Source organism: Epinephelus moara, chromosome 16 (assembly GCF_006386435.1).
Source record: "Epinephelus moara isolate mb chromosome 16, YSFRI_EMoa_1.0, whole genome shotgun sequence".
NCBI classification, from domain to species: Eukaryota; Metazoa; Chordata; class Actinopteri; order Perciformes; family Serranidae; genus Epinephelus; species Epinephelus moara.
In genome coordinates this window covers 25,445,226-25,464,837 of record NC_065521.1, presented here as the reverse complement: position 1 = coordinate 25,464,837, position 19,612 = coordinate 25,445,226, and the positions used below count along the sequence as shown (strand labels likewise).

At 40.9% G+C, this 19,612-nt stretch overlaps 1 protein-coding gene across 2 annotated transcripts; it reads right to left on the bottom strand.

Moving 5' to 3' along the window:
- Window positions 1–218: 218 nt before the first annotated feature.
- On the bottom strand, window positions 219–15,753 carry acvrl1 (activin A receptor like type 1). 2 transcript variants are annotated; one of them, XM_050065511.1, is made up of 10 exons: window positions 15,077–15,753; window positions 8,129–8,200; window positions 6,398–6,634; window positions 5,844–6,049; window positions 5,650–5,749; window positions 5,414–5,560; window positions 4,063–4,338; window positions 3,680–3,877; window positions 1,946–2,076; window positions 219–1,788 (listed from the first exon to the last, which is right to left on the bottom strand). In XM_050065511.1, the coding sequence occupies exons 2-10, from the start codon at window positions 8,196–8,198 to the stop codon at window positions 1,642–1,644; spliced, it is 1,512 nt and encodes a 503-aa protein (XP_049921468.1). In that variant the 5' UTR covers window positions 8,199–8,200; window positions 15,077–15,753; the 3' UTR covers window positions 219–1,641. The 2 variants fall into 2 exon arrangements, with proteins under 2 accessions (XP_049921468.1, XP_049921467.1); XM_050065510.1 differs by having other exon boundaries at window positions 15,062–15,752.
- Between the last annotated feature and the right edge of the window lie 3,859 nt (window positions 15,754–19,612).

Genomic DNA, 19,612 nt, shown 5'->3' with positions numbered 1-19,612 from the left:
AGCAGAATCGTTTCTGTTCACAAAATATGTCAAATTTTTGCCTTTTTAAACGGGATCTATACATTTGTTTGAAATGAAACCCCTCAGAGTGGACAGACCTCAAAATTGACATTATTTTAAAAAATGACAAACAAATGGAAGGTTATGTTAGTTTTTTCAATGTAAAGAGAATATCACATCAATCTCCTCTTAAAATGAAGCAGAAATATAAATATATAAATTACTTTTTACATGTTTATTCATGAAGTCCCCATTCAGTCAGACTTGTCTTCCATGAGTCTATTTATATTTCCTAGTTTAGCGCCTCGCTACATGAGGTTAGTGTGACTGAGAGAAAATGTGAACATGTTATCTTATCTTAATGACATTTCATGCACAGAGTGACACGTGGGCTATTACGGTTGTTCAAATATGATGAATATGACTCCTATAAAACATTAAATTCCCTACCTTCCACTGACATTGTGCTTATTATAATTCATTGTTGTGATGGTCTAAACTTTTTTTGTTTAATAACTTTAACAAAATGAAATGAGTACACCGCAAATAAAAAAGGTAAGCTGCTCGACTGTAATCAACATGGATCAATCTTTGTTATCTGATGACCTCTACTGGTCAGGGAGGGAATTGTAAACATCAGTGGTACAAAAACATCATGTACAGCGCCAACTGTTGAAAAATACAATCCTTTATTCAACATATACAATATTACATGTCTGTTTGTGAATTCCTTTATTGACCATACTAATGGTGATGGTAAATTATTGGCCTACAGAAATGTAAAAAAATCTCTGAAAATGTGTTGTAAAAAAGTTTATAAAATGTGTCATTGTTGTATAATAGAAAATATTGGATCCCTTTAAAAATATATTTACAATAAACCCAATGGTGATACAAGACAACAGCTTCAGCGCTGTTAGAATATGTACAACTAGATAGCTCAATGTGCCTGTGTGCAGATAATAAATGCTCATTTTATATAAGTTAAATATGCTTACACAACAGGTAATGTGCTTTGGTATGAGCATGTTATTACTTACATATTTCCTGTATTCTTAGGGGAAAAACCCCCAACAACACAAAGGCCTCCGTCTTTTCTTTGGTAATTTTCGGGAAAAAACCATTTGTGCAATTACACTGTATTTCAGAGAAAAGTCTAAAATGTCATGCTCCTCCTCTTCTCGATAAGATGATGAGTAATGCCTGATTTCCTTTCTGTTATGATGATGGGGGATTTAGACAATTATGAATAAAACCCTGTGTGTGTAGAACAGTCCATGAGTTGTTTGGTGTTAATTTATTTAGCTTTGGAAATGCTTTTTATTGGCTCAACATAATAAACTAAATATACCTTGATAAAACATTGTGGTCTTAATGGTTGTCTTTTGGGGGCCTTTTGGTTTGAGGAATATGGCAGATGAAAATTAGGCTATGCTAAGCAAAAAAAAAGAAGAAAAAAAATAGCCTTGGGATCCAGTCTAGACACTACTGCTGAAAGTCATATGGTTTTAATATAATGCCGTGACTGTGTGAGTCATTAGCTCAAAAATATGCTAATGATATGCACCTCGTGCTGTTGGAATGTGGCGCATAATCCCTTCTGGCGCTTTCAATCTTTTGTCCCAGCTTCATGCCTCTGGTCTAGATGTCCCGCTTGAGTTTCTCAATGCTGAAGTCACTGTCCTGGTCCAGTTTGGAGAGTGTCTTTCTCACCCGCAGGGCAGTGAGGCGGGCCGACGGGCTCTGATACCAGCACTCCTTCATGATCTTCGCAATGGCCGTTAGGATCTGAACACAAAGAGACAAATGTGAAAATACAACCTGGGCATCCCAGTTGGATGAAACATGTGGCATCGTTATTGTGTGTCCTGTAGAGTATGTGCTCTAGTTACAGTTACACTTGTGTGTATGTTTGCGTTAATGTGTGTGTCATCAGATGACATACAGGGTGGGAATGGAGCCTGTTGTGCAGACTGGGCCTCTGCTGGTCCACACACACCACCTTCTTCATCTCCTCAAAGCTGGGATCTAAGGGCACCAGGTCAAAGAAGGGAGGGCGGTACTCTTCCACGATCCCTATAACAATCCAAAAAAGACAGGTAAATTCACAAAGAATAGATTGCAGCTACTGATAGCACCATGAATTGGACATCACTTGCAACCTCTATCTGCCCCGTCTCAAGGTCAGATTCATAAAAGATACTGTGCTTACGATATTACAGCGCAAACACGCCCATAAAATGTTGCAGCTGAGTGCAACTTGCTCATTTTATTGCACCTGATTGAAATTATTCATGTGGCCAACAACACAGTGGGCAGAACAACAGCTAGGGGTAAAAGAAAACAGAAATGTAAAGACAGCAAGCTACAGGGTCTTGACCGATGAGGTGCAGAGGCATTCCTCAAAGCTTCGCCAGGCTTCAATCATTGCTGCCATGACCACTTGAGAGTCTGGGCATGACACCCACTATAAATGTGCTTCAGTTACCACCAACTCTCTGAAGATACTCACCATTTCACTGTGACTGCGTGTGGCTATTCGTGCTGATCTCTATGAATTTGACTGCTTTTCCATGGAGGGCAGGCTCATTTGCATAGAAAGGCGCCACTTTTGCGCTAAACATATACACGGTACATTACCTAATTTACATATGTGCAAATAGCACAGGAGCACCGAGACGCTATTTGCTTGGCGTCACAGTCAGGGGTGTATTAGACACTTTGTGGGTGCTCAGAGAATTAAACCTTTTTTATCTTTGGTCTTTTTTGTGCGCATTAAGTGTCTACAAAACCCGCGCAATCCTTTTGTGAATTCGCTCGTCAGTGCATTGTTTCTTCTCCGGCTGAGCAGATGAGCAACTATAAGGCTATCGCATCATTATTGGTTGTGGGATTTAGTGGATAACTGTAATGTTAACATTATAAGAAAACTCATCACCAACATTAAACCCCTAATTTACCTCCTCATACATTTTTAAAAACGTACATTTCTCTTCACGCAAAGCCTGAAATAGCACACTTGGAAATTGAGAAAGTCTGCAGTGGGAGTTTTGTAAAGTATGTTTGACTAAACAAGAGAGCGGGGAAAGATATCAATTCCCTGACGACTACACTGGGATGGAGATCTGCGAGGCCTGCTCACTGTGTGTGTTTGTGAGAGAACACGCACACACACACACACACACACACACACACACACACACACACACACACTCACACTCATAAAGTTATGAATGTCTACCCATCTGGACTAACTGTGTTAGCGCCACTGTGTGTATGCGTGGTTGTTTGAGCGCTGATGTGTGCTTGCATCTACAAATTGTGTGCACGGGCATCTGGACTATGTACAAGTGAGTGCTGACACCAGATAAGACTGTTTATAATTACTGCAGTGCTAATCATGAGAGAGGATAGTAGAGACAGACACAGACTAGGAAAACACTGGGGTGCTGAGAGACATGGGACTGACTGCCTCTTATGTACACAGAGCCAGGCAGACATGACAGAGAAAACACATTTTCAACATGGTGTGCCTGAGAGGATGGGTAACATATCAACTTTCAGAAGATACACTGATATATAAACACACTGTGTGCCATTTTCTCCATGACGTTTAGATAAGTGAAAGCAAAAAGCTACTTTAAAATCACGATATTCTAACAGGCAGCTGTCTTCTTACCATTGACAATGGTCCTGCGGGTAATTTCCCAGAAGACAAGGCCCAGGGCCCAGATGTCCGTTTGCTTGTAGGACTCAAAGACATCCATACGAATAGTCTCATCCAGCACTTCAGGGGCCATGTAGCGCTTGGTCCCCACACGAGGGTTGTTGCCCACATCGAGGTAGTCATGGGACTGAGAGTGTATCACAGCCAAACCTGACCAGCGAGCAGGCACAGAGAACAGACGCAACCTTTTAATTCACAGTTAATCAGCATGAACCAGCTGCTCTGTCTCAACACATTAATCATAACTAGCAGCAGAAGTTGGAAACAGATACAACTGGAAGTCTAGTGGATTAATTGTGATTTTGCTGTCCTTGCTTCTACACAACTCAGCTCACCCAGGTCAGCGATGCAGCACTGTCCGTTCCGCTTTACCAGGATGTTGCGGCTTTTCAGGTCTCGGTGGGCGATGGCTGGCTTTTCCTGGGAGCTGACAATCTCAGTGTGAAGGTGAACCAGGCCGCAGGCCACAGACAGGCACATCCTCAGGCAGCTCTCCGGCTCCAAGCTGCTGTACTGCAGGAAGTCGTAGAGCGAACCCAGCTCATGAAAGTGGGTGACGAGCCACAGTTGGGTGCTGGAGTTCTTAGATGTCATGTCAGAGGCTATGAAACCTAAAGCCAGGACAGGAGATCACCATTTACACATCTGTATTTTGGCTAATGCCTTTTTAAAATGACATTAGGGCTGGGCAATATATTGATTTTGTGATGTAAGTCTATATGTCATCTTAGATTTTGGATACCGGAACACAGCAAGTGTTGTCTTCTCCTAGATTTAAAGGCTGCACTGCATTAAAGTGATGTCATTTTCTGAACTAACCAGACTGTTCTAGCTGCTTAATTATTTGCCTTTACCCACTAAAGCCCTTCCTCCACAGGATTAGTATCACCTGGGGACCTCTGATAATTTGTAATAACTGTGGAGGTCACCTACAATCTTAGTCCCATGCAAATCTGCCATCACAAGTCAAACACAGAGGTTCTGTAATCATACTAGTCCTGTGTGAATTGGCATCTCAGTGCTTTGTCCTATTTACGTTTTCCATTTTATCCACGCCTTGTTTTTGCCTCTCTTCTCATCGAGAAGTATGGAGGCTGCTTTGGCAATTATAAATCTGTTTTGACAGCATTCTGGGTGCAGGAGACTCATCTTGCTACACAACATGGAGACCTGTTTGCAGCAAAAGCAAGCTCAAATCAATCAGAGGAGCGAAATCTTGAAAGATGATGAGATACATAACATGTGACAGTGTGTGGAAGAATTGGTTCTGTTTGTTTAAACCCCATTTAATAGAAAAAAGGAGGTTAAAACTGTACATCACAGCTAGTAGTGTTGTGTAGAGTGGAGTTATAAATAACTGTGCACATCACATTCAGGGGATAATGTCAGTAAATTAGACTTATCCTGTGCGAATGAGTGCATGAAACAAGGTGTGGGGTTGGTTATATCTGAATCATATGACGTCCCCAGGTAATACTAGCCCTGTGCCAATAGGGCTTTAGTAACTATATACAATTACACAGTCAACCCTACAATATTGTCAAAATATCAATAGTGATTTGGTCAAAAATAATGTGTCGTCTGATTTTCTCTGTATCGCCCAGCCCTAAATGAAAATGCACTTTTCTTTACACAGAAAACATGTCACAAGAAACATTTCTTCACAACTTTAATCTGCTGCCGTACCCAGTATGTTGTCGTGTCGCAGCTGTACAGTATTGTAGATCTCTGTCTCTCTAAACCAGGACTGCTCGTCCCTAGAGGAAAAGATCTTGACAGCCACACTCTCCCCCATCCAAGTTCCCCTCCACACCTCCCCATACCGGCCTTTACCTGGAAACAGAGTGACACAGTTACACAACTGCAAAGTATTTAAAAAAACAGGGCAAAGAAGAGCAACAGCGGTGAGAAAGGGGACTGACCGACACACTGGACAAGTGAAATCTGTCTGGCCATAGTCCTTTGGACCAGATAGGGCAGCCCTGTCCCACTTCCTGATGTGCAAAACTCATCAAAGATATCCTGAGACAGAGACACAGAAATAATTCAAATGTGAGAACCCTAACTTTAACATCTTTTGTATTGTGTCTCATGTCACACATCGAATGTCCCTTACGCCGTATGTGGGTTCATCTCCATTAGGGACCTTGAGCATGGTGACATCATGGTCCTCAACATTTCTCAGTCTGCCATGTGCACGTCGGAAGCGCAGGAACAGCACCAGGCCACACACGCTGACAGTCGTGATTAACAGCAGCAAAGACAACGTGATCCAAAGCTCCGGACGACTGAGCTCTGGGGGCGTTGTTGTTGGCACTCCATCTGGATACACACACATTCAGGCACACACACGTCTTTGAGTTGGTGGAACCAGCTGAGAACACTTCAGTAAACTGAGGAGAAAAGGTTTGCTGTTCTTTTTAATGAAAGGTAAACATGCTGGTTATATGACATGCAGTACAGCATCAGTCCAAAAAGCAACATTATCAATTTGCTGTAACTGACCACAAGGGGGAACCAGTTACTATCTAGAGGGAAGCTCTGAGTCCCATCAGCACAGTAATGCAGGATGTGCACTGAACTGTGTGACTGAGGAGGCTCAGTCCCTCAGTGATCAGATTAATGGATGTGATATCAAATACTGTAAAGCAAAGGCTTTGGGGTACTGACTAATATTTGGAGGTGGCGTGGTGTCGGCGTTGCACAGATTGTCTTTGCAGCAGTGGACGAAAAAGCGGTCGAAGGAGGTGAAGCACTGCTCCCTGTAGTTAACTGCGGAGAAACAGCCCTTCTCCTCATTGCTGTACCACCAAGTGTAGAAGCAGATGTCTCCTCTGCAAGTTCCATTCACGCATGTGCCTTTGGCATTCTCGCACGCACACAGTAGCTTCCCATCGTCTTCGGAATCTGAAACACAAGGAAGTACACATAGACAAGTGTTGACAGAAAGGCAAGTCATACCCGTCAGTAGTAAAATGAAAAACCTACCACAGATGAGTGATCTGGGAAATGGAAAAGCATGGCCAAACATTCATCACACAAATCATTATTTAAAGATCAGTGGTAAAGTGATAAAGTATTCTAGTAAAGAGACCTTGGCTTCCTCAAGGGGAAATCCCCATGAAAATAACAAGGCACAGACACTAAATGAAGAGGTGTGATGTTCATGATGATTAGGGTACTTTTCACACCCTGAACTCTTCTTACATTGCAAGCCTCTGCATTATGGTACTTACTATTGTAGGATTTCGGGGAATATATTAGCAGAAATGGAAAACAATATAAAATAAGTTTCTTTAGTGTATAATCACCTGAAAATAAGAATTGTTGTGTGTTTGTTACCTTAGAATGAGCCGTTCATATCTACTTAAATGGAGTCCTCTTCATGGAGATCACCATTTTGTACAACCATGTTTCTACAGTAGCCCAGAATGGACAAACCTAACACTGGCTCTAGGCAGGGCCATTTGAGTTTTTGTGTTTCCTGCCTTAGTTAGCAGCCCCTCCTTGACAAGAACGTAAGAGAAGCACTGTTGTGTACTGTTAAACCGCTTTAATCCATGTTTTTCCGGTTTAAATTTCCTGGTCTGTTTGATTTGGAGAGGAAGAGACCTCTGCGGATGATTCGGCACCTAGTGAAAACCTCCTGAACAATGAACAGGGAAGGAATTGAAATTGGGAGATGTTTAAGCTGGTTGCAATCAGCCACTAAATCCCCCTAAATCTTACACCCTGTTACTTTAAAACTGAGGTAATCTGGAGCCCAACGTGTGTTTAGGAATTAATGGGCAGAAACTGCACACAGCAGCATTAAAGTTAATGTTAGTTCTAACATATCTCATACATACATTTCTGTCTGAAACAAGCTCTGCAGAAAGGACATTTAACCCACCAAGTAGTGGAAAAGAGAATTGAATTTTGAAACAGACTATTTGTTCGATATGGTTAAAGCTACATTACACACATTTTGACCACTTGGAGGCAGAAAGACTCAGAGCTGTCTGACCACCTGACAAATGGAGGCCCAATGTTCCTGAGACTTTTAGTTGTGGTTTGGTCCACCAATACCTGCGCTCATATTCAGCTGTCTTCAACAGCCATTCATTTACTTTGCCTCTGCATTTCATGCCAGGTGGGTGGTGTGCACTCGGCCTGTCTGAGCTTGTTTGCTGCAAACAGCTACCTATTGTTTTACACTGGAGGACTGGTGACAACTGTGAGACTGAAACATACAGTCTATGTTTTGGTTCTCCAGTTCGCACAAAGGACTAAAAGCTGCTTACTCAGGGGGTTCTGCCGCACCAGTGAACCTTTCATATTCAAAATCAAAAGTTTCCTGTAATGGCGCTTTAACTGAATGCTCTTTACAGTACTGAACATTTTCCATATCTGTTAACTCACCTGCGTGGATAGCAGAGATCCACAGCAACGCCCCAACTAGCACCACTGTGAGCAGAGCAGAGCTTCCCATCTCTGTGAAACAGGAACAAAATAATTAATAACAGTTAATATAATCAAACGATGATAATAGAATTAGTGTTGTCCCTTTATTGAGAGCTGTCATAATGAGAAACCGAAGATTTCATTTGGGACATAATGGAAAAAACAAGGCCATTTCCCTGACATTTTAACTGCTGTGATTGGAATTTACAGACTGTAACTTAATAGTGTCTATGAGGAGTCGAGCAGTGGTTAAAGCCCGGACTCTTTGGCAGAGGAAGCTATGAGGTCAAAAACAACAGTCCGAGGGCCCAGCCTGTCTGCCTGTGTTGTAATTGCATTGGGTGGGAAAAGGGGGCTTAGGGGAAGGAGGCTGTAACAGCACTCCAGAGTGTTTGTGTATGTGTGCTGAGGCTGTGTGTGGCGCTGTGCTACCCAGGCTCCAGTCCTGTCGACTCCTCGACTACCCTGCTCGCAGAGTAAATATTGATGGCTGAGCTTCCTGCCATTGAGTGGCCCCACCCGGCTGGCCGGCGAGACGCAGGTCTGCTCATTGTTTAGGGCTGCAGTGCTGAGGGTCACGCAAGGAGGAGGGCCTTCATGCACGACTCAGCCTTTCTCACTGGTGAAGCACAATCTAGTTCTTAACTTGACACCCAGGTGAGCTTAGACATGATACATTTAATTAAAAAAACAGTAAAAAGTGACAAGATTAAGTTAAAAACACTGCAAAAGATCAAATTGCTTATTTCATTACTACACTGTGCTACATATGAAATACGTAAAATACTTCATATTTAGTATGTTTCCTAAAAGCCCCTTGAGTTTATGCTCGTGCACAGTTTAGACTCTATTCTTTGTGATTTCATTTAAATTGCTTTTTGAATCTGTCTGTCTGTCTGTCACCAAGGAATTATAAAAGCCATAAAAATGGTGATTTATTCACCATGCTTTTAACTTTCTGTCTGAAAAAGCACACAATAACACAAGCACCCACATAAACCCTGAGGTCTGTTTTCACCATTGTTTAGCAGCAGTATTCCTACCACTTAGAAGGCATGTCTTTTGGAAATGCTATTGTTTGAGAGGTGTTGAGAGTAGGATCAGCATAGCTGGATAATGTAGACATTGCAGACACCATTTGCCTGTGTCAGCCTCTGGATTTACTAGGGCCCGTTGGCAGCTTCTTTAATCATAAGAGTGCAAGGAGAAAATGATGCTTGCAATCTGTATTTTATATTCTATGCAACACCTGAAGTCTGTCCTCTAACCTCTGAGGTGAATGGAGCTTAAATGAAGTCTCAAATGTGTGGAATTGTACGGACTGAGATAGGCATCAATTAGCCTGTGTGCATTCAGATTCAAGAGACAGTTGCCATAGACGATGACTAAAGTCCAAAAAAGGAAACAAGATGATTCCTAGGGCTGACACTTCTGATTCTTTTCTCTGTGTCACTGCCCAGGGAACAACACAGAGTAACACGTGGCTTCAGAGTTGTACAGGTTAAATGTCTCAATAGAGATACATTTTAGATGCACTTCGAGCATCTTCAGAACCACTTGTGCAAACCATTATGCAAAGAGGTTACATTGATTATCTGTAATACACTTTTCTTGCCCTGAAGGTAGACATTTACCAGAGCTGTAAATCAGCACCAGCTACCAGCCAAATGTCGGTAAAATATGCAAGTGGCTAGATTTGCTGCACTCACCAGCCAAAAGATCAAAACAATGGTCATCTATTGAGTGGTAGATTTTGGAATCCACCAGCCCCAGTGGCAGGTGGATAAAAACACAAAAAAATCTCTTGAAGCTGAGGAAAGTTGGGCAAAAATCATTCATCACGGTTGTAACTTGTCATTGGATCAGTTATACTATAAGTATAGTTGTTCCAATACCAATACCAGTGTCTGAAATGCCTCGGATACTGTCTAAAATGCTGGATCTAGTATTGGCAAGTACGCGAGGCTATACACCGATGCAACAAGTCATTTATTAATAAACTTTAAAGTAGCTCCGCACCCTCACCCAGATATCAGTTCATCTTAACTGCTCCAAAACAGTAGCCTACAGAACAAGTTGTGATTTGCAGCCACTGGCGACTACTGTTTTAGAGCAGTGAAGAAGAATTGATCACTGTTAAATAGTGGACAATGAACTGCTAACAAGTGTCAATTTGGCAATGCTTTACACCGGATAAAATAAACTTGTACTGCACTATTCTCTGTGTGTATTTGTTCACATGATACAAATGGTTCAACCTAAGCCATGCCATACAATAATAGCAATCATTTCACATCCATACAGAGTTAGCACACAGCTTTTTTTTTTTTTTTTTTTTTTTTTTTAATGTAATGGTATTGGATTGGTACTCAGTATCAGCTGATTCACAAAGTCTGGGACTGGGACATCTCTTGTTATAAGTAATGCCAATGTAACTGTGGTAAAATAGATCAATTAATCACTTTGGCTTCAACAATTATATAAAAATACTTTAATTTCAATTTTTTATTTTTTATTTTTATTTTTTTTACAATACTAGTATTATATGCCACTTTAGTTGTTTTGTAGCCTAGAGCGAATGTAGCTATTGGTTACAGATTCAAGACGTAACATACAAATGTAATTAAAAATAAAAAAGCTACTGGGTGAGGAAAAAATCCCACCAGTCGGACAGTCTGCTCAACTTTGACTCAGTCAAACAGGTAAAGCTGTCAAACCTGTTTGGCCATATTGTAAAAATTCAAACTCAACCATGTGGTGCTTATTAAAAAGACAGATCACTGTACCAACTTTCATTAAAAAAACAAACAAACTTCATGTGCAGTTGTACATAGAATCCTCCATTTGCTTATCTGCTGTAGGCTGTGTAAATGGAACTGGTGGTATGTTATCTATAATGGGCATGTTTTCTACATTAGCTATCACTTGCTGCAACTGTACAGCACAGCATGTTTTATCATCAAATATTTTTTAGTGAAAAAGTGATCCTACCTCATTTCTCCCGAAGCACATAACCCTTGAACTGCACACATCTGGCAGTGGAACATGCATGTCAGCACAATACTACGGATATTAAATGCATCTGATCTATAATTACACATAGCTGGCTGTCTTGAAATGAGAGCACGTTCTGAAGGGAGTTTTCCATATTTATCAAAGTGTCAAATCAAAGCGAAATCGCTGCTATTAGATTTCTGTTTCACATGAGAAATCTGATAAGAAATGTCTGACGAACTATCTTTAGACTTCCCCCCTACGTTGGTTAGCTGTCAGGCTCCAGCTCAACAGATGAGAACCCACTGCACTCTGCTCTGACTCGCTAAAACCACAAGCCATATTTTACTAAACAGAAAAAAGAGCACTTCCTGTGTCATGCAGCCTACATGTCAGTGGTGGTGGTTAATCTGTGGGTCCACTGGAGGAATAGTAAACACAACTCCACCCGCAGAATGAACATATTCCCAGAAGAGGAGCATGACTGTGTCTTGTTTCTCTGGCTATCACTTTTATCATCCTGACATAGGAGAGAGCAGTAATCACGCCCTCCATCATAGGCAGGCTGACTTTAGACTCCAGCGCACTTCCTCTCTGAGCTCTCTCCTGTTTGTCTCCATTCTGTCCAACGCTACACCCTCGTGACCCAGGGGGAAAAGATCCATTGTCATCTCTTCCTCTCATCTACAGGGCTTTAACTAAGAGAGGCAGATCTCTCATTCCATCTGGATGACTGTGTGGTTATAGTGGTGGATGGTGGGGGCATGGCATAGCACAGCAGCCTCTAACAGCCCCTCCACTGGGCCTCATCACACCAAAAAGTCCTATAACTCTGTCTCTGGAAAGTAACTTAAAGCAGTGTTACTGTAAAAGCTTCTATTATGTGGTTTCAATGGCAAGAAAACATCACATTCAGTTCTTTTTAATGACATAGCCACACATTTAAAACGCTTGTGTTCTGTGTGTTTTAAGTGGTAAGAAACCTCTTGCGACTGTCTGCTGGTTGCAGCGACAGACTGATTGTATCTTCATTTCATAGACAAAGCCAGGCTTGGCAGGCTTTACGGCTCAGTTGTTGTCTGCATGCTCTCACATGCATACCTACGATGAATGTGTGTCTGGGGAAGAGGAGGATGAATATACCTCAGACATGATGCGCACACAAATTAGTCTTTGCATCGAGAGATGAAGAACTAAAAGTGAAAAGGTGTAGGTGTGGTATGGGAATGAGAACGAGTGACACACGCCTGAAAAATGGAAAAACAACAGCACCCACCTAGACAGAGCCTATGTCACATCTATCACGACCTATACACTGACAGGGTAAACCTCTCTCTTATGTGTAGAGAGGTGAAATACAGTTATGATTCATGATCTAAGATACAGACCAGCTTCTCCAGGATATATGCTAATTCTGCACATTTCATGAGGTATGAACTTTTCACCCAACCATGTTTTGAGAGAAGGATCATGCCACAAAGTACAGGCCAGTGGTGCAGGAAGTATTCAGATCCTTTAGCAAAAGTAGCCACGAAACAATGTCAAAGCACTCCACACAAGTCAGAGTCCCACATTCAAAATCTTATTTAAAGAGACAGTTCACTCCAAAATCAACTAGAGCACTCGGAGAGCGCAGACCTCCGCCAAGCAGCTTGGATTTCCCGACATTTTATTATTTTATTCACTTCGCTTCAATCAATCACCACCAAAATTTTATCATCTGTTCCTTGTCCCATTATCAACTCTTCCATCAAAATCCGTTCAAAACTTTTCGAGTTATTTTGCAGACAAACAGACAAACAGACCAACGCCGGTGAAAACATAACCTCCTTGGCAGAGGTAAAAATACATATTTTTACTCTTACCTGTAGTACTATTTAATATTTATCAGTCTAGATGGTTTTGGCGTGAGCTGCCGAGTGTTGGAGATATCGGCTGTAGAGATGTCTGCCTTCTCTCCAATATAATGGAACTAGATGGCACTTAGCTTGTGGTGCTCAAAGTGCCAAAAAACAGAAGTGTCACTTTCCGGGAATCCTGACCCGGTTACTCAGGATAATCTACAGTTGTAAGCTGTTTTATGTAGGAACTATATTCTTTCTCAACTACACTTGCTAACTCCCTCACTTTGCAGAAGTGAGGAAGTTACTCATGTATGCAAAGCACGTATTCTTGATAGCTGAGCTGTAATGTTAGCTAGCTCTGTGCTGTTGGGAGAGCTAGCAGTATCAGTTAGCTCTAAATTAATCTCTATCCATGAGTAGATGCACACTTCCTTCTGTGCGGTGATACAGTTGGCAGGTGTACATCGGTAGACAGAAAATAGGCCTAGTTCCTACATGAAACTGCTCACAGCAAGGTCTGTGATTTATTTTGAGTAACCAGGTCATGATTTCTAAAAGAGAGACATTGCTTTTGAGTTTTTTAAAATCTATTTTTTGGTGTTTTGAGCACCACAAGCTAAGTGTCACCTAGTTCCACTATATTTGAGAGAGGCCAGACATCTTTTCTGCTGATATCTCCAACATTCAGCAACTCACACCAAAACAATCTAAACTGATGAACAGTGCTTCAGGTAAGAGGAAAAATATGTATTTTTGATTTAGGGGTGAACTGTCCCTTTAAGTAAAAAATACAAATCATGACCAAATGTGCTTAAATCATCAAAAGTACTCATAATGTAGCAGAATGGCACCTGTAAGTGTTATCTATCATGTATTTTATAACTATTATTACTGATAGATTAATATTACAGCAGCAGTTCATGTAAGTAGTTAAGGGGGAATTACTTTTATCTAGCTTACTTTAAATCCTGTCGAGTTGTTCAGTCTATACCAACTAATTTTTATAAGATTGTATTATCTTTTATGTCAAGTCTTAATCTGTTAAAGTAGTTTGTTTAGGCTACAGCTCAAGTGATAACAGATTGTTTGCGGCTGATACCAATATTTGATAGAGAAAAAAAAAGCCAATAGTCTTTGATTTTTACATGCACACACAACAAACAGGCCTACATATATTTCTGAAAGAGTTATGGCCGAGATATGACATATATAACATTTTACAGTTGATAAATAAACTTGTCAGTGGTCTCTGGTGGACAAACCACTGTAGGCCCATAGAATGACGACACTGTTTCTACCTTAGACATATATTTGGCATTTGTGTACTGCACTTTCTCTATATCAGCCATGATACCTGATATCTACAATAAGCTGATATCGGCCAGGCCTTTAGCATAAGTAGCCATAAAACAATGTAAAAGCACTCCACACAAATCCCACATTCAAAAAAAGCCACGATTATATCAGCCAATATAGTCTTTGATTTTTACATGCACACATAAAAAATATATGCCTCTACCTCAGACACATATTTTCTGTACTGTAGTTTTTCTATATCAGCCATGATGCCTGATATCTACAATAAGCTAATATCGGCTTTATTGATTTATCGATCAAGCTGACTGTAAGATAAGTGCAGTAAAGTAAAATTTAGCTAGGCAGAATCAAATGGGCGAGAATACCTAAACAGTGTACAATACTTAAACTATATAAGCTAAATGTACTTTAAAGTACCTTCAGCCACTGGTATACAGAATATAGAGTTCAATAAACTGAATGTATTGTGGCTATTCTTAGTATTAAACATAGATGTAGGGAAAAATAGTATCACTACACAGATGGTGGCTTTAAGGTCATGATTCACTGTTGTTAATTTGTCTTAGGTCAGGTACGGCTACTTCTCGACACCTGTTGGTTCACATCTGGAAACACGTGGAGTGATGTATGTCAGCTGTGACTTAACGTTCAGTGTTAACAATAATTTACATTTTAAGCCAGTTAAAATCACATCACATCATAAAACACCCACAGAAAGAGAAATATAACGCTTTACCTGTTTCCTACTCGCCTTTTAACTCGACAAACGCAAACGCCGCACGTCTCCCATATCAAAGTTAGCTTGAAGTGTCCCTCTGTTGGCCAAGCGTTTAAGGCAGACGAAGTAACTTTAGAGGAAACGTTTAAAATACAACAGGCTCCATTTCGACAACAGTGGAGTTAATCTTTTTTACTTGTCGTCTCAGCTGCAGATGTTCACATCCTTTCCTGCTTCGGTGACGACCAACCGCCGTTTCTGGGAAAAAAAAGTTCGTCCGCAGTTTTTCCTCTTTGCTCCAAAAATTAAAACAGCCTTTAGTAACAAGCGAAACCTCTACATGTGGAAGAAGTGAGACATTTAAAAAATGAGAGGAGCTGGCAGCTGTGTCCTGGCAGGACGACAAACAGAAAGCGGGCTGAAGCCTATCTCATCTCGGTCCAAATCTGCGCTGATAAACCGACAACATCGTCGTCGGTTTGGACTCAGACCAGCCTGCTTCCGCTTTGAGAGCCCCACAAGTGAAGGCTTTCTGTAAGTCCTCTCCCATTAAGTAAGAAAGTTTCTTAGCTGTTGTCCATGGTCCTGATCTAAGGGCAAGATTAAAGATTTTTAAATAGTATACACAGCTTTGTCCCACCCCTTATTGTCCCGTACAGGGTCTGCTCTGCCTGGAATGTGTTCTCATAGCGGTTTTCCTGTTGCTTGCTAAACCTCTCATTTTCCTTTTTCCCCTGTGGACTGCTGTCTGCACTGCACTGACAGGAATGTGCTTCAAAGACCCCACCATATAATAACATCTCTCTCTGTGTAAAAACAAGAACAGCTCAGTACCTTACCCACTCTTTTAATTTCAGATGTCAGTGGAGACTTTATCATGTATTTTAGCTACAGTAATGAACTTAAAGATCCTCTCCAGACATTTTTTTAGGATATGGAAAATGGAATAATGACTTGAATCTGATAGAAGATAAGGCGAAACTTTATCTCAAGGAAAACTGTTGTGCAGCAGTTGCAGTACAAAGTGGAAAAAAGTGCAGATATATAAAGTGCAAATAAGCAAAACATAAACAGTAAAGCAGTGATACTCAACTTAAGGCCAGTGGGCTAAATGAGGCCCTGGGTGGTGTGCTGGATGGCCCCCAACCATTTTCTGAGTCACAATGAAAATAAATTGATTCACATTGTTTTTTGGTACTTATAAGGTGCTAGAGTGCATTAAAAAGCATTTTGTTAATCAAAAGAAGTTCCCTTAACCCCCAGAAAGAGGTCTGGCCCCTGGCTTCCTGTCATCTTGCAAAAGTGGCCCCCGGGCAAAGCAAGTTGAGTATCTCTGCAGTAAAGGTTACCAATAATATGCATAAGTGTAAATGTATCCAGCACAATGCCAGAAATGTTAACAGCTTAACGGAAAGTGTCATTAATGATATGTTGTGATATGTCTGTCATTATGTCACAGATTTTTAAATCACTTTTCTTGGCACCAGGAACTTTTTACAAATATAAAACCTCCATGGTTAAAAAAACATAATAGAAAGAGTCATATCTGACCTTGTTTGCAGTTTGAGGTGTCCTGTCATCAGGTTTACGGATATCTTAGTAGCCTGTGGGGAAGATGCTTTTTGGGCTGCAGGGGATTTTTTTTGTTGCAATACTGTGAGTTGCCACTGGCTGCAAGGCTGAGCTGCATTTCAGGGAGCCTGAAAATTACCTGTATGATCAGCGCTGCTTCTGCATCATTGGGCCAATGGAGCCAGCACATTAGAGACTTTGGCTGGCTGATCCATCTACTTCTGGTGTACACTCCATCAATTTGAATAGGGATAAAATGATTTAATCTTACGGCTCTTCTAGACTTTCCAAATGTTATCAGACTGAATGGATTAAATCCTGATAGTGAAACAAGTAATTTCGTGGGGGTTATGATGTCAAAAAAAAAAAAAAAAAAAAAAAAAAAAATATATATATATATCCACTAATTTACAGATGTCTCCTTCCCAAGGTACGTCTGTGGGAAAAAAGACTTTTTTGGGCCCAATGGCATCACGTGACGGACCTGGGAGTTGTGATTCCACTGTTTGGCCACTACAAAATTTGGCTTCAAAGCCCAGCTGCTTCCTGGGGGCCTTGTCTCTTAATACATCCATGTTTGCTTCCTGTTCACTTCCATTCAGTGTGAGCGAAGGGCTGGCAAAGCAAATTCGCATCTTTGCATTGCATGGAGCTCCACCTTGGTGAACTTTGACCTGCAGAGTCTCTGCCTCAACAAATAGCTAAGAAGTATGCATGGAGACATAGACAGTGATTGTTGCTGTGTTGATTGTACCTGTATTGTACGATATTGACCAAGAAAAATACAAACTGCCCCACATGAGAGATGGTGCCTGGCTGGGAGAGATGCATGGAATGTAAGAATTTGGAAATGTAGCCTACAAATAACATCATATTTTGCGGTATAATCGTAAGCTAGCTTTCTGTGTGCGGCACATCCATCACTGCCCACATTTAGCACGAATATTACCTCGGCAGGTGAGGGTCACGTGCCTGCATTCCCTTATGTGAGACCATGCCAATATAGGCTGATATGTTGAACATGTTGGCAAACAGATCCAACAGTCATTAAGCAGCATTATCAGCAGTAGTGTAGTGGTAGTTGATGAGGTGGGTGTAGCCTACTACTAGGTAGATTGGTAGGCTACTGAGGAAGAAGTGGGTATATTCTCCTACATATTCTAAAGTCTTTTAAGCTGATAGATGAGTTTTTGGTCACTACCAGCTCCTAATGGAAATATCTGGCTCGTTAGCTGCTAAATGCTCCACAGTGTTCACCAGCTAGTTGCTATCTGTCTGTCAGCTGAACAGGTAGTGTGCAGTGGGTTTTTGGAGCTATTTTACTGAAAGCAGCTGCCTGCTCTGGCCAAAAACAATGCTATGAGAGCGGTGAAGTGAGCCAGACAACCTGAGAGTGAGCTGAAACTCGCTATAAATCTTTGTAAACCTGAGGGGAGCTCCTCACAATCGCCTCCTTTAATTGATGGTTTATGGATAGAATAAGGCAAAAGGCCTGAGCTGTCTTTCAGGCTCATGGCCTGGAACGACTGGAGCTGCAGATCCAGATGGTCATTTTCTGCAGATTCATTATTACAAGCAATTAACAGTGTATTCAGGTTGTCACTTGATATGTTGTTATTATAAAAATATCATTTATAGCTGCTTTACCTGCACAAGCTGTCCCCTACTTCATAAGTGAATCAGAGGTTTTAAGGTTCAACTTCACATTTGTGTTGGTTGCATATTGAATTTACTTCCAAATTAATTGTGATGTCATTAAAGATGAATGAAGATGAATTTCAAACCAGCCTTTTAGTGTCAAACGCTGCACGTAAATCATTCTGCACAGTGAAGGTAAAACATCCATGCAAAATAGAAATAAGCAAAACATATATTTGAGTGGAGTGGGACCTTAAGATACATTTTTCTTTGAAACTATATTATTCTTCCAATTTGTGTGTTTAATGCATTTGATGAGTGTTATAAAGCTTTCATCTCTCCTCAAATTGAGGATAACACAGTGGTTCTCGAGTGCCTTTCTGATACTGCAGTTGTGGCACTCAAAGTGTCTCTTAATGGCAAATACATTTGTCTCTTGGATGCCAGACAGACTTGGCCGTGTGAAAACACTTCATTCAGCAGAGCCTGAGAGATGGCCTCATGTCTGTAATATAAATTCCCCTCCTTGTTCTCAGGCTCAGTAATCTCTCCGTTTTTGGCTTATGGCTGAAGAACCAGCTGGAAGCCTTCACATCAGCTGTCATGTAGGAAAAAGAGCAAATTGTTTCCCTCTTTTTAATCAGCACTTATTTTTCTTTTCTGCTAATCTCTGTGATTCAAAAAGCCACATGGTCTTATTCCCTTAAGGTTGTTCTAAAAAGCCTCTATTTGTTGTGTTATCTACGAGAGTAGAGGAAATGTGATATTGCTTGAACAGACATGTTTTCATACTGAGTTTTTTAAAGCTTATTCTTGATAAAGGGACGACTCATTTTGCCCCCACTTAAGTACTTGTGAATATGTTGCTGTGGAAAACATGACACATAAAATCAAAATATAATGTTGGCTTATGTTCAAGCCTTACAGAGGTTAAAATTTACATTCTGGTCCAGTCTATATGTTAAGACTGTATAGGATATGTGTTTACTGTCTCTCCTACACATGGTTGGTCTAACGTCTTGCTTCATTGAAGTCTAGAGAGATATTTATTTACAAGCTGACCTCCACACACCAAGTTCCCCCCTGTGAAGAGGAAGTGAGCCCAATACTGAAAATACAATGTGACGATGTTTGCAGATCTGTTCTCGCTTTTTAACGACATATGAAACATGAAATTGACCTGTAATAATTTCAATGAAATATGTAACACATCAAAGTGGCCATTTTGATTTCATGTTAGCACCAATAAAAGCTAATTGTTATATAATGATAGTGCACATTGGATTAAAAGATTACAGACCAGGGTTCAAGAGTCACCCCATGCCACTCCAGTGAGCGCATTATAGGCTTCCTTAAGAA